Source organism: Symphalangus syndactylus, chromosome 17 (assembly GCF_028878055.3).
Source record: "Symphalangus syndactylus isolate Jambi chromosome 17, NHGRI_mSymSyn1-v2.1_pri, whole genome shotgun sequence".
In the NCBI taxonomy this organism is placed as follows: Eukaryota; Metazoa; Chordata; class Mammalia; order Primates; family Hylobatidae; genus Symphalangus; species Symphalangus syndactylus.
Window position 1 is genome coordinate 10,926,591 of NC_072439.2, and position 14,549 is coordinate 10,941,139.

The 14,549-nt window shown below is 65.3% G+C and overlaps 1 protein-coding gene across 5 annotated transcripts; it reads left to right on the forward strand.

Annotated features, from left to right (window-relative positions):
- The first annotated feature begins 1,207 nt into the window (after nucleotides 1-1,207).
- On the forward strand, nucleotides 1,208-14,256 carry MIDN (midnolin). Of its 5 annotated transcripts, none has more exons than XM_055248275.2 (9): nucleotides 1,208-3,764; nucleotides 4,995-5,634; nucleotides 6,656-6,743; nucleotides 6,933-6,995; nucleotides 9,038-9,166; nucleotides 9,251-9,565; nucleotides 10,094-10,250; nucleotides 10,603-10,875; nucleotides 12,113-14,256. In XM_055248275.2, exons 2-9 carry the CDS (start codon nucleotides 5,402-5,404, stop codon nucleotides 12,388-12,390), a joined length of 1,536 nt encoding a protein of 511 aa, XP_055104250.1. In that variant the 5' UTR covers nucleotides 1,208-3,764; nucleotides 4,995-5,401; the 3' UTR covers nucleotides 12,391-14,256. The 5 variants fall into 5 exon arrangements, with proteins under 5 accessions (XP_055104250.1, XP_055104249.1, XP_055104252.1 ...); XM_055248274.2 differs by having other exon boundaries at nucleotides 1,211-3,764; nucleotides 10,091-10,250; XM_055248277.2 differs by lacking the exon at nucleotides 9,038-9,166 and having other exon boundaries at nucleotides 1,216-3,764.
- The last annotated feature ends 293 nt before the right edge of the window (nucleotides 14,257-14,549 follow it).

The window sequence follows — 14,549 nt, forward strand, 5'->3', positions numbered from 1 at the left end:
AGGAGGGCAGGCTGCTGACCTTCACCCTACGACGGTGGGGAGGGTGAAGGTCGCCAGTGATGGGGACATCCGTCAGGGAGGGGTGTCCCCAGGGAGGGGTGTCCCCGCCGCTCCTGGCGCCTCTGCCGAGTTCCTGGTCTCCAGGCCTTGACTCTGAGCCCTGCCGGCCCTTGGCCCCACCCACCAGCCTCTGGGAAGAGGCGGGCCCCACCCACTCCCACACTGGCCCCGCCCTGTGCCAGCCCGTCCTGTGGGTGGCCCTGCCTGGCCGGGTGCCGAATCTGCAGTGTTTTTGGCACCTCCGTGGGCACCTAGGCTTCTGGGTTGGCCCCAGATGGAGTGGGGTGGGCCCAGGAGAGGGCGGCTCCCTGGCACTGCCCTGCTGGGCCTGCCTCTTCTCCTTTCCGTAACCCTGGGGGCGGGCAACACTGGCTCCAGGTGGTGTGCGGACAGCGGGGGCTGGGGTCTCCTGACCTCCTCCCCTCCTTGGAACAGGGACCTGTGGAGTGGGGTAGGCAAGGAATTCCAGGGGGGTGAGTGGGGAGGGTGGGCCTGCCTGTGTCACTGGAGCTGGGATGGTGACAGAGAGGCCGCCCCAGGCCTGTCAGCACGACGGGCAGCTCACTCCTACGTCATGGCCCCATGCGGGTGACTTGCCACGGCTGCACTTGGTGAGGTGCCGTTGGGGGCCTTGCGACTCTGAGGCCGCCAGTCAGCAGGTCAGGTATTCTGGAACAGCCCAGGGTCCCCTGCCTGGCTCCCCCTCTGCTTGGGCCTCGGGGCACGAGTGACCAGGCCCCCACTTCTCCAGGAATCTGCAGCCCAGGGAAGGTTGTGCCAGCCACCAGGTCACAGGAGCAGCCTCTGCCCAGGCCCCACCCTCCCCCCCCCGCACCCCCAGCTCCAGCCCCAGGTCTTCAAGTTCCTGCCAGGTCACCAGGACCCTATAAATAAGACCAAGGGCACAGCTGGGACTTAGCAGGGGCCCAGTGGGAGGAGCTGCTCACTTCGGGGACCCCCCTGCCCCCACCACCAGGGAGGGTGTGAGCCTTGGAGCCAGGCCTCAGGACACCCGAGACACCTGACACCCGGAGGGCACAGCCCGTGCTGGCTGGATGCGTCCTGGAGCAGGAGGCAGCCAGGGTGGGGCCGGGAACCAGGCGGTCAAGGCCCTTCCGTGAGGGCAGCCCCGGGTTCAGTGGGGCAGGACAGAGCACAGCATTTGTCCCCATCACACCCAGGAACAACCCGCTCAACCATGGGGACGCTGAGTATGGGAAATGGTGAGGAAGCGCTGTAGCACGTTTATTCATTTAGACTCTGGCTCTGGGCATCTGGTCCCCAAAGGGCCACACAGTGGCTCCTGTGAAGCCCAGCATGTCCCTACAACTCGTGTCCCATCCCACTCCCGATCAGACCGAGGTGACCGTGTCCCATCCCACTCCCGACCAGACCGAGGTGACGGTGTCCATCCCACTCCCGACCAGACCGAGGTGACCGTGTCCATCCCACTCCCGACCAGACCGAGGTGACGGTGTCCATTCCACTCCCGACCAGACCGAGGTGACGGTGTTCGGGGCTCTCCCACAACCTGTCTCCCATTCCACTCCTAATCAGACTGAGGGACTGAGGTGATGGTGTCCAGGTGGCAAAGCCACACGAGAAGCAAAAGGCAAGGAGGGAGGTGGCAGCTGCTGGCCACTCACAGGGGACCCCAATATCCTGCCCGGGCTGCCCATTTGGCACCAGCCCACAGCTCCCTCCGCCACCTTTGTTCTCACTGGAAGCAGAATGAGCCTGGCCCTGTAGGTCCCACCTGGGGCCCCAGCCTGTCACCCAGGCCCCATTCATCGACCCTGCCCCTCCTCCCTCCAACTGGGTCCAGTTCACTAAGCTCCCAGAACTGCTCGAGCCATTCCCACTTCCTGGACCATCATCTTTTTTTTTTTTTTTTGAGACGGAGTTTCACTCTTATTGCCCAGGCTGGAGGGCAGTGGCACAATCTCAGCTCACCACAACCTCCGCCTCCTGGGTTCAAGCAATGCTCCCCCCTCAGCCTCCCAAGTAGCTGAGATTACAGGCGCACACCACCATGCCTGGCTAATTTTTGTATTTTTAGTAGAGACAGGGTTTCACCATGTTGGTCAGGCTGGTCTTGAACTCCTGACCTCATGATCCGCGCGCCTCAGCCTCCCAGAGTGCTAGGATTACAGGCGTGAGCCACCGCGCCCGGCCTTTTTTTTTTTTTCTCTTTTTTTTTTTTTTGAGATGGAATCTCGTTTTGTCACTTAGGCTGGAGTGCAGTGGCACGATCTGGGTTTATTGCCACCTCCGCCTCCCAGGTTCAAGCGAGTCTCCTGCCTTGGCCTCCTGAGTAGCTGTGACTACAGACACGTGCCACCATGCCCAGCTAATTTTTGTATTTTTAGTAGAGACAGGGTTTCACCATGTTGGCCAGGCTGGTCTCAATCTCTTGACCTTGTGATCTGCCTCGGCCTCCCAAAGTGCTGGGATTACAGGCGTGAGCCACCGCGCCCGGCCGCATCATCTTTTTTATATGACAAACTCCTAGTCATTCCTCAAACCGCAGCCCCCGTGACCCCCTTCCACGGGTTATCCCAGCCTCTCCCTCTCTGGCCTAGCCCTGACCCTTCGGGGCTGGGTGTGCCTGTCAAGGTGGGGGCCACAGCTGCTGGGAGCATGGGTGGCAGCCGGAAGGAGAGCTGGGGAGGAGCGCAGCCCTGGGAGGGGTGCCCATGGCCAGGGTGGGGGTGGAGGTGGTCAGGCCAGATAAAGGGAGGAGCCAGATAAGTGGACAGGAGGTGCTCCAGTAGGGATGGGGTCCCCTTCTCTGGATAGAGGAGCAGGACGGGGCCCACCTCAACCAGGACTGTCCTCAAAAAGTCGACTGGGAAAGGTAAGATGCACACCACATTCGTGTCTCATTGGCTGTGGCCTCAGTTTCATCTATAAAATGGGGTAATTCCCACCCCAAAGGCTGGGAACCAGTGCGTGTCCTGCATTAATGGGGGGCGATGGTCCCAGAGTGATCCTGCTGCGTCCCCTCACCACACTCCCACCCACCCTGGAGAAACAGGCTGGGAGAGGCCAGTTACCTCCCAGGGTCACAGCATAGCTGGCTGGTGACTGGCTGGGCACAAGGCAGGCCTGGCACTGGCTAATCGCTCCATAAATGCCCTCTGAGGTCACCACTGACAGATGCAGGAGACCGGGGCTGGCCAGGGCACCCCCACTCTACGGCAGGTGACTCCAGCCTGTTTTCCTGGACGACGGCCGCTGACTCAGGCCCCTCTTCCCGTCCCCACCACGCGGGCGCCCCCAGGCGGAAGCACCGGGCCTGGGGCGGCAGGAAGGGGGCGGGGCAGCGAGTCGCGCTGTACACCCCGAAACCCTGTCCCGGTGACGATTCGGGGTGCATCCCAGCCGGCGGCGAGGCAGGCCGAGACCCTTGGCTCGTGGCATTCAAGGAGAATCCCCCCATGAACTGCGCCAAGCCTGGGTACGGGGTGGCCCAGCCGTCAAGGCGCCCCAGGGCCCGGGCCGGCAGGCAGGGGCGGGGGCCAGTCTGCGTCACCGCCCGCCCGGCCCCCCGCCCCCCTGCCCGCCCAAACTCCACCCCGAGGGAAGGCGGCGCGGATAAAGGCTGGGGGCCGCCCGCTTGGCCCAGACCGGCCCGGCCAGCGCGCATTCAGCCCCGGACGAGGGTACTCGCAGCACTTGGAGCGCAGAACCTGTCGCGCCCGGTGAGTGTTGGGGGGACCTGCCGGCCGAGGAAGGGTCCCCACTCTAGATGGCTCAGGATGCCCTCACTTTTCTTTGTTCTTGGGACAAGACGGATCCTGGTGCCTCCGGTCCTGGGAAGCCCCCCGGGGTGCGGGGTGGGAGGGGCTCCGCGCAGCCAGCGCCGCCCTGGCCGGACCTCAGCCCCCGCCCCGCCCCCCGGGGCACTCCCCCTTCACCGCGAGTGACCTTGAACTGGTTGCCGTTCCGCCCTCCGTTTCCCAGCCACACGGTCCCAGTCTCCCGACTAGAGTCTTTCGTCCCCGATCGGCGTTCCTCCCCCGCGCGCAGCCCCGTCGTCTTCCTCCCCTGCCAGGGGCAACGCGGCGGCGCCCCCTCCCCGGGACTCCGGGCGGCGCTCCCAGTCGGGCCCGGCAGAGGGCGCGCCCGAGCTGCTGACTCACCGCATCCCCCGAGCGCGCGCGGGCGCAGCCGGGGACGCCGCGTCACGTCACGGCTCGAGCGGGCGCGCCTCGGGGAAACGGGTTGTGCCCGGGGCCGGCGGGTGGGCGCGCGGGGCCCCCGGCAGCAGCCACTCGGCCACGTCACCGAGGTGCGGGCGCCCCGCCCGGGCCCAACTCCGCCCCCACGCACCACGCCCTCCCCGGGGCCGCGGCCCTAGCCTCATCGTCGCCCGCCCGCCCCGGGACCCCGGCCACGAGGCGCGGACTTCGCGCTCCCGCTTCCGCTCGCGGCTCTTCCCGGACGGACGCGGCGGGGTGGCCCCACGACTTCCTGCCCCTCCCGGCGCCGGGAACAATGGCCCGCGCCCCCTCCCGGTCCTAGGCCGTTCCCCGGGGATCGCAAGGGGTACAAAACCCGTCTCCAGATCGGGGTCCCGCGACCCCCAGGGCGCGCCCGCCCTTTGTTGCGGGCTCCGGGCGCTTATGAATGGCTGCGGGCGCGGGCGGGGCGGGGGCGGGCGCGGAGAGGCGCCAGCCCCGCCCCCGCCGCGCTCCCCTTGGTCGCCTTGGCGCTGGGGGCGGGGCGAGGGGGGCGGGCCCGGCTGCCACGTGGGGCGGTGCCGGGGCGGCTCTCATAGGCCCGGGCTCGCGGCCGACTGGGCGCTCGGCGCGCGGCGATTGGCCGGCGCGGGGCCGGCGGAGTAAGTAGTGAATGGGAGGGGGCGGCCGCCCCGCCCCCTGGAACGTTGATACATTATAACTTTTTTTTCTTGTTACTTTCACCCCCAGATCCTCCGAGCGGCGGCGGCGGCTGTTGCTAAGGGAGGGGACGCGCGAGGAAGCGCGACCCGGGCGGCAGACGGCACCCAGCGCCACCGGCCGAACGGCGCCCCCTCCCCAGGACCCTTCCCCGCGCCGCGCCTCGGTCGCGCCCGCCGCCCTTTAAAGGAGAAGCAAGTGCCGTCCCCACTCCCGGAAGGCGCCCCCAGGAGCCGTAGCGACCTCGGAGCGCCACTCGGATTTTGGATTTCGGTCTCGCATTCCGCGGCCAGGACTTTCTCGAGGAGGACGCGCGCTGCTCCGCGCCCCCGAGTGCCCGGAGGACCCGGCAACCGGGGAGCCCCTCGCCCCTGTCCCGGAGGCGCGGCGAGGATTGGCGGCGCCCGCCGCCCCCAGCCCCCCAGCGCGCGCCGGGGATGGAGCCGCAGCCCGGCGGCGCCCGGAGCTGCCGGCGCGGGGCCCCCGGCGGCGCCTGCGAGCTGGGCCCGGCGGCCGAGGCGGCGCCCATGAGCCTGGCCATCCACAGCACCACCGGCACCCGCTACGACCTGGCTGTGCCGCCCGACGAGACGGTGGAGGGGCTGCGCAAGCGGTTGTCTCAGCGCCTCAAAGTGCCCAAGGAGCGCCTGGCGCTTCTCCACAAAGACACGTAGGTACCGCGCGCCCCCGGCCGGCCGCCCCCTCGGGCCCCGGCCCCCGGGCGGGAACAAAGAGCGCGCCGCGCGGGGAAGGCAGGGGGCGGCCAGACGGGGGGCGGGGGCGCGCCGCGCGCTCTCGGGCGCCCTCTGCTCGGCCTCGCCTGCCTCGGCCCCCTCCCCCGTCCGGGGTCGCCGCACAAAGGCGGCTGCGAGGGCGTCCCGGGCCGGGCTTCGGCGGCCCCCCTTGGGGGCGGGCAGGAATCCCAGGGCGTTGCGGAGGTCCCGGCTGCGGGTGTGGGGGCCGCCGCCGCCCCCTCCCGCCTGCGTCCGCGCTGGCTTCCGCATCTGCTCGGCGGCTTCGTCTGCGTCTGGCTGTCTCCCCCCACTTGCGTCTCTCTCCCCCCTTTGTTCTCGCCTCCGAGCGCTCCCCGCAGCCTCCCCTCCCCCCTGGTATTTAAATCGCCTGCAGGCCCGGAGCCCTCCCCCCGCGGGCCTCCGGGGACACGCAGTGTCCATCCCAGCGGAGGGGCCCATCGGGGGAGGGGCGGAGGGGGAGGGTCTCCTTTGTCTGCGCGGCGGCGGCCGCCTGCGCCGGGGAGGGAGGAGGAGGGGAAGCCTGGCCCGGCGCAACCCCCAGGGCCTCTCTTCGGGCCGAAGCCCGTGGTGCCCACAAAGACGAGCCAGGACTAGAATTAGGGAATTGGAGGCAGGGGCTGCCCGGGGGGCGCGGAGGAAGGTGGCATAGAGCACACTGGGGGCCCAGACGAGGAGAAAGTGCCTGGTTGGGGTGCCAGAGTCCAGGGCGGGGTTTCCACTGGAGGAAAGGGGGCTGAATCACCAGGATGGGGCTCCCAGCACCAGACGGAGATCTCTCTGCACGCGCTTAGGGTCCTGGATCTGGAAGCCGGGAAGGGGTGGGGGTGGGAACTTATCCGTCTCTCCCCACACGAGCACAGCCCTCCCCCGCGGCCTCTGCTTCCGCGTCCCTGTGTCGTCTCCGCGGAGTCTCATGCTCTTCCTTCCTCCCCCCAGCCGGCTCAGTTCGGGGAAGCTGCAGGAGTTCGGCGTGGGTGATGGCAGCAAGCTGACCTTGGTACCCACCGTGGAAGCGGGCCTCATGGTAAATGGCCATGGGGCTGCGTGCCCCCCGAGGCCCCCGGACACAGGCAGTAGCTCATCCCTCGGCACCTGTCCGCACACACACCACCTGGGGCCCCCACCCCGCCAGCCAGCAGGGCCCTCCCCACCCCATGTTCCAGCTCACGATTCCGACCCCACACTCAGGCCCCTCTCCTGCCTCTTTTTGTAGTCTCAGGCCTCAAGGCCGGAGCAGTCTGTGATGCAAGCCCTCGAGAGTCTCACGGAGACGCAGGTAAGACCTCGCCAGCCCTTTCCTAACAGGGCAGCCCCAGGGGCAGGGTGCCTCGGCCACCCATGGGGCCTGGGGGTTGTCTGTGCTCCCAGGAGGCCGGGGGAGGGGAGGGGACGCGCCACCCCGCCTGGGTGCCAGCCTGGCCTGGCCTCCCCACCTCCTCTCCCCCAAGATTCACCACCTGACCCAGAGGGCTTTCTCTCCCACGGTGGCTGCCCTGGGGGAAGGGGACCTGGCTTTCACAAGACTGCCTGCAGGGTGACCTTGGCACATGGGGCCTCATCCCCGCTCACACCCCGGCCTGCATCCCCAGCCCCCTCGGCCCCCACCGTGGAGGCCCCCCCCAGCCACTGTGGCTTCCCCTGAGCGAGTTTCTCCTTTTTTACATTTCTGTTGGGGGCTGGGGGCGGCGGCCTGGGTGACTCTCCTTCCGCCTTCCGTGACCCCGTCGTGAGAGGGTGGGGATCTCGTCACCCCCCCTCCTCCTCCTCTCTGGCCTTTGTTCTCTACCCCGAAAGGGGAGGGGGCGGGGGCGCCCAGCCCTGGGGCCAGGGAGGCCTAGACAGGATGTTAGGAAAATATTTAGTAAGCGGCCAGGAGGGAGGCTGGGGCTGGCCCTCACCCGGTTCCCGGTTTTGCTGCGGACTTTTTTTTTTTCCTCCTCCTTTCCTCATTTTCTTGGCTGCGGCCAAGCCTCCCTCAGACAACGGCCCTGGCCACCTCCCAGGAGGGTGACACAGGCCTCAGCAATCCGTCCTCTGCCAGGGTGGGGGACACAGGCTGCCACCCGCCCCAGCAATGGGTGGCCAGCTTCCCGGGCCTCCCTGGCCCCAAGGCCCGCGCCCCCTTCCTCTTTTCCAGCGGCATGTAGAGTCCTGCCCTCTCCCTGCGTCGCGGGGGCAGGGCGGGGGCCGGGAGCTGGGTGGTCTGCCATGGGGGTGGCCACAGCAGCAGCGGCAGCGGCGTGGGGGCAGAGCCGGGGTCCCGAGCCAGGGTGGGGGTTGCAGGTGATTTCCTGGGGCGAGTGTGAGCAGAGCTCCCCGCCGCTGGGGGGCTGCGGTTGGCAGGGGGCCCAGGGCGTGTTGGCTTCACACCCTCCTCCCCGGGCGCCTGTGTCAGGAAGGAGCTGGGGTGGGGGTGCTGGGCGGAGACACTGGGCTCCCCAGGGTTGCTTCCCTGCCTGGCACCAAGTCATGCCCGCCCATTAGCCCTCCCCAGGGAGGAAGTTGCAGGGCGGGTGGTGGTGGGGACTCCAGCTGCCCTCGGGAAGCCACCCCGGGCCCTTCCTGCAAAGGCTGTCTTGGGGCAGGGGGGCGGGAGGCTGGGCCGCAGGGTGGGGGCTTCACCCTGCCCTCTTCCCTGCCTCCCTCCCCACGGGCCCCAAGCAGAGAAGGTTACGCCAGCCACTGCCAGCAGAGAGGAGAGCTGGGAGAGAGAGCTGGGAGGCGGTCGGTTCTGAGTCATCCCAGCCTATGTCACTTCTCAGAAACCTCCGCCCCCCGCCCCATCTCGGCCCCTGGGGAGAGCAGGGCTCTGGTCCGGACCCAGAGCAGGGGGCTTGGCGAGGACAGGGTCAGATCCAACCCACACCCACCCTGAACGGGGGGGGGGGGGGGGGGGGCGATTGAGGGTTTCTATGCCGGAAGCAGGTTGTGCCCTCCGGGACTGCAGCCCCAGGGCGCTCAGGGCCCCTTCCTGCAGCCTTGCCGCAGCCCTCTCGGCCTCGGCCCCGCCCAGGACAGATAAATATTTATCTTGAGAAAGCAAAGGTTAGGACAGAAGAACTCGTCCAGGAATTCCACCCACTTGCTGGCCCTGGTGACTTAGCTGGGAGGGGGCCTGAGATAGAGCCCCTCCCGTATCCACAGGCAGAGAGGATCTAGGGGCCCATGAGGGTGGGGGAAAGGCAAAGTGAAGGTTGTTTGAGGTCAGTGACTGCCAGCTGGGCCCTGTCCCCTCTGGCCTCAGTTTCCCCTTGTAAGAACCGACCAAGTTGGCCAGGGAGGGGCAGGCCCCCGTCTGACCCGCCTCTGTCCCCACAGCCCCCAGCGGCGCCCGGGCCGGGCCGGGCTGGCGGAGGAGGCTTCCGGAAATACAGATTCATTTTATTTAAGCGTCCGTGGCACCGACAGGGACCCCAGAGCCCAGAGAGGGGCGGCGAGAGGCCCCAGGTCACAGCGCGGGGGGACTGGGCCGGGCTGGGCTGGGGGCGCCGCAAGCTGGGGCTCCCAGCTGACGGACCGCTCTCCTTGCAGGTCAGTGACTTCCTGTCGGGCCGCTCGCCACTGACACTGGCCTTGCGTGTGGGCGATCACATGATGTTCGTGCAGCTGCAGCTTGCGGCCCAGCACGCTCCACTGCAACACCGCCATGTGCTGGCCGCCGCGGCCGCCGCCGCCGCCGCTGCGCGGGGGGACCCCAGCATAGCCTCCCCTGTGTCCTCGCCCTGCCGGCCGGTGTCCAGTGCTGCCCGAGTCCCCCCGGTGCCCACCAGCCCGTCCCCTGCATCTCCCTCGCCCATCACAGCCGGCTCCTTCCGGTCCCACGCAGCCTCCACCACCTGCCCGGAGGTGAGCCTGGGGAAGGGAAGGGTGACCCTCAGTTGGAATCCAAAGGGTGAGCCGTCCTGGGGAGGGCTTGGGGAGGACAAGGACTCTTAGTCCCAGGTGAGTCCCTTGTATTAAGGGCTATCCTGTGACTTCGGGCTGGTGGGTGATCCCCCAGCCTAGATTGGTGGGGTGTCTCTAGATCCTGAGTTGATGGTCATCTCCTGACCTGACCTGGACCAGTAGATGGTCTCCTGACCTTTGATTCATGGGTCATTTCTGTGTCCTGGGTTGGTTGTGACCTTGTGACTCTGGGGTAGTTTATCTCTAAATCCTGTGTTGACAGATCATCTCCTGACCTGGGCTGGTGGGTGATCTCTGGTCCCTGGGTTGCTGGTGATCCCCTGAGCCTAGACTGGGGGGCTATCTCTAGACCCTGGGTTGCTGGTGATCCCCTGAGCCTAGACTGGGGGGCTATCTCTAGACCCTGGGTTGCTGGTGATCCCCTGAGCCTGGACCCTGTGCTCACATGCCCCTTCCTCCCGTCAGCAGATGAACTGCTCCCCCACGGCCAGCAGCAGTGCCAGTCCTGGTGCCAGCACCGCGTCTACCCCAGGGGCCAGCCCTGCCCCCCGCTCCCGAAAACCCGGCGCCGTCATTGAGAGCTTTGTGAATCACGCCCCGGGGGTCTTCTCAGGGACCTTCTCTGGTAGGTGTCACAGCACAGGCGTGAGCTCACGTGTGTCCCGTGACCCTGTGCATTTGGGGTCCACGTCCACCCACAGGCGACTCCACATATTCTGGGCATACGCAGGCTGTGTCCTTCTGCTCACTTGTCCCCCTGGAATCCCCCCCACACACGCCTGGCCCTGCCCCGGAGGCCACGGGTCACCAGGCGCCTATGTACTGGGACGTGTACAGCTCCCGCCGTTTTCCCTCGTGCACGTCAGCTCACATGCCCACCCTGCTGTCTGAGGTCATGAGCTCACACCCGTGGACGCCCATCCTGGACATGCGGGACTGTACACATGCCGGGCACTCACGGCGACCTCTGCCCGCAGGCACGCTACACCCCAACTGCCAAGACAGCAGCGGGCGGCCGCGGCGTGACATCGGCACCATCCTGCAGATCCTGAACGACCTCCTGAGCGCCACCCGGCACTACCAGGGCATGCCCCCTTCGCTGGCCCAGCTCCGCTGCCACGCCCAGTGCTCCCCGGCCTCGCCGGCCCCCGACCTGGCCCCCAGAACTACCTCCTGCGAGAAGCTCGCGGCTGCCCCCCCAGCCTCCCTGCTGCAGGGCCAGAGCCAGATCCGCATGTGCAAGCCCCCGGGTGAGTGGCCGCCCTTGGGGGTCCTGCCTTCCCCGCCCGCCCGGGCTTGTCAAGGCTCCTCTGTGTGAGCTGGTGGGCACAGGAGCAGCTGACCTGCCCAGGGGCCTGGGGGGGGATGGCAGCTGCCGTGGCCACTGCTCTGCTCCAGCCCGGAGAGAAGGCAGCATGTGTGTCAGGGCACAAAGTGTCCTTGTGTGCTCCCGGGGGGCCCCAAGCCCACTTCCTCCTGGCCCCCCGCTGGGGCACCATCTCCAGATGGCATTTGGAGCCTCTGTGAATGGCCAAGTCAGGCCTGGCAGGCCGAGGCGGGGCCAGAGCCCACCCCTAAGCATTTAAGTGACTTGGAAAAGCAAGGAACACAACCCCCCCACCAACCTGGCCCCAGCTACTCCCAAACGGCGGGTTACTCCCTCCAGAGTCTCACCGGGGGGACTCCTCCCAGCTCAGTTTAAAAGTGGGAAACTGGCCGGGCGCGGTGACTCACGCTTGTAATCCCAGCGCTTTGGGAGGCCAAGGCGGGCGGATCACGAGGTCAGAAGATTGAGACCATCCTGGCTAACACGGTGAAACCCCGTCTCTACTAAAAATACAAAAAATTAGCCGGGCGTGGTGGCGGGCGCCTGTAGTCCCAGCTACATGGGAGGCTGAGGCAGGAGAATGGCGTGAACCCGGAGGCGGAGCTTGCAGTGAGCCGAGGTCACACCAGTGCACTCCAGCCTGGGTGACAGAGCCAGACTGGAGTGGGTACAACCCCCAAGTATCTCCCCTCGGATCACAGAAGCGACCAAGCCCCCTCCATGTAGGACTCCAGGAAGGATGAGGCAGGACAGTCCTGACCTCTCCAGCTCATGGGGTTGAGCCGGAGAATTAGATGCCAGCTGCGAAGGTGGGACTCCAGGCAAACACCACCATGCCCAGCTAATTTTGTAATTTTTGTAGAGGAGGGGTCTCGCTCTGTGGCCCAGGCCTGTCTCGAACTCCTGAGGTTGCCCAGGCCTGTCTCGAACTCCTGAGCTCAAGCGATTCTCCTGTCTTGGCCTCCCAAAGTGCTGGGATTACAGGTGTGAACCACTGTGCCCGGCATGGTGGGCGTCCTTGACCGTTTCCTTTGCTGACCTCCCTCCAGGGAGGGCAGGACTGTGTCTGACCTCAGGGGCATTTGCTGGGGTCTGGGGTGGTCCCCCTGTGTTCAGCAGGTGGAGGCTTTGGGAGTCACAGGCCACTACCTCCTTTGCAGGGGACCGCCTTCGGCAGACAGAAAACCGCGCCACGCGCTGCAAGGTGGAACGGCTGCAGCTGCTCCTGCAGCAGAAACGGCTCCGTAGAAAGGCCCGGCGGGATGCGCGGGGTCCGTACCACTGGTCACCCAGCCGCAAGGCTGGCCGCAGCGACAGCAGTAGCAGCGGGGGTGGCGGTAGCCCCAGCGAGGCCTCCGGCCTGGGCCTCGACTTTGAGGACTCCGTGTGGAAGCCAGAAGTCAACCCTGACATCAAGTCAGAGTTCGTGGTGGCTTAGGATCTTCGGATCGGCCACCCTAGCCCCTCGCACCCCAGCCCAGGGCGGCGGGGACTCCGAGAGCCCCGGAGAGAGCGTGGGCCAGCCCTGGAGGGCAGGTGGCCACTCCCCCCAGCCAGAAGCCTTTTTTTCTTTTCTTTTTTATTATTTTTTTCTTTTTTAAAAAAGTTCTGACCGTGGTTTCCTGGACTCTTCATGGGCTTTGCTTCCTACCTCCTTCACCCTTCACTCCTGCCCTCGTCTTCCTCCTCCTCCTCCTCTCTCTCCTTTCACCTCTGCGCCGGGTCGGTCCTTCCTCCCTGCCAACCTTCCCCAGCTCCAATATGTAGCAGTCTCTCTGGATGGTGGAGAGTGAAGGAGACGGAGAAACCTGCCCCATCCCTTCCGCCACCTCCTTTCTCCCCGGCCCTATTCAGGTTTTAAGTCAAAAATGTCGATGTATCATTATGCACTTTACAGATGAGGGGAGGGGGCCGCAGCGCGCAGAACCCATCCCACCCCCCAGTGCAGATTTCGGGGTCTCCGCCCCAGGCCAGCAGCACCCACTGGGCTACAGCAAGCCAACAGGTCACGGAAGCCCACGAGGGGACTGTTTCTCTTCCACTCCTATCCTCTTTTCTTGGTCTCTTTTTGCATTTTCCTTCATTTCTTTAACAAGGAGAGCAAAGCCGTTTTAGCAGAGAGGCTGGGGCTGGGGTCCACACGGGGGTTTGGGTGCAGGGGCGTGGCACCCTTTCCTGCCCGGAAGGGAGAGGGGAACTACCCCCTCAGCCTGCCCTCCGCCCCGCCCCAGCCGGCGGACTGTGCTGTTTCCTCCGCCCCCACCCCCGTGTTTTCTGACCTCCTGCCTGAGTTTGGGGTATTTATAGACTATTAATTTTCTGACTGAGCCAATAGTGGTTGGGGAACTCTTGAAAAAGGGGAGAGAATGGCTGGGTGCTGGGGAGTTCCCCCCTCCAAGCCCTCCTTCCCGGCCCAACCTGAGGGATGTGGATTTGGGACTGTCTGGGGGCCCCTCCTGCAGCCAGGATGGGAGGGGGTGCTGAGCTGTGAATCCCCTGGGCAGGGGGCAACAACTCCGTGTAGCATTAACCCCCGTGGCGGGGTCCGCTGCTGGTCTAATTTGGACCCCCCGCCCCTCAGTGCCCCTGCCCTGGGGGTGTCTGGCTCCAGAGGGGAGGGACAAATCCCCTACTGGGGCCATTTCAGTGGGGTAGTTTTTGGATTTTTTTCCCCACTCACTTTTTATTTTTTAATGATAATGGAGATGTCTGGACCCTTCCTCACCCCTCCTGTCGGTCTTGTCCTGGCCCTGCCTGTTCCCCCCTTTGTTCTCGTAGGTGAACCCCAGGTCCTCAACTCCCCCCGTTCATGTGTTGAAAAGTTAATGGTTTCAGATGTGAACATCACGTGTTATAACTGTAGCTCTGTAAATTTTTTTGTGGGAGGGTGGGCAGGGAGGGGTCCCAGAGGGTAGAGCTCACGGATTTTGGGTTTTGTTTTGTTTTCGTTTTTCCAAAAAAAAGAAGAAAAAAAAAGAAAAAAAAAGGAGAAAAAGGGGCGGGTTTGTTTTTTGAAGAACTGTCTTGGATACCTATTTAAATGTGTGTTCTGTTTTGTTTTTTAACGATTTTTAAATAACGTCTGTGCCTCCGCGGGTTGAGGGTGGAACCTCCAGGCAGGAACCGGCTCTCCACCCTCTGCCCGGTAAGGGCTGCCCAAGAAAGCATTACCCGCCCTCGGGGGGTCGGGCTGTGGGGCTCCCGGCACCTGGCGTGAGTTTCATGTATGAAAACATAAAATTGAAAAAAAAAGAAAAACCTACACGAGCACCGTGATTTCAAGTAATAAACAGAAAATGAAACACATTGACTCCTGCCTAGTGGGGGAATTTGGCCTTGGTTGGAGTGGGATGTCAGCTCAGGGAGTCAAGAGGGCGGATCTGGGTCCAATGGCCCAAGGAGGGGGTGGGGCAGTGGTCAGGGCCCTGAGAAGTTCCCACGCTCCTTCCCTGGCTGCCGGGTGGGCAGGAAGCAGCCAGGGTGTGGGAGGGAGGAGCCCAGCCACTTCCTGGTACCCAAGGCCGGAAGTCCCTTAGGGTGTGGGGCGAGGGCCTGCCTGCCTGCTTCGTGGCCTGGGCAGGACCCTGGCCCCCTCTC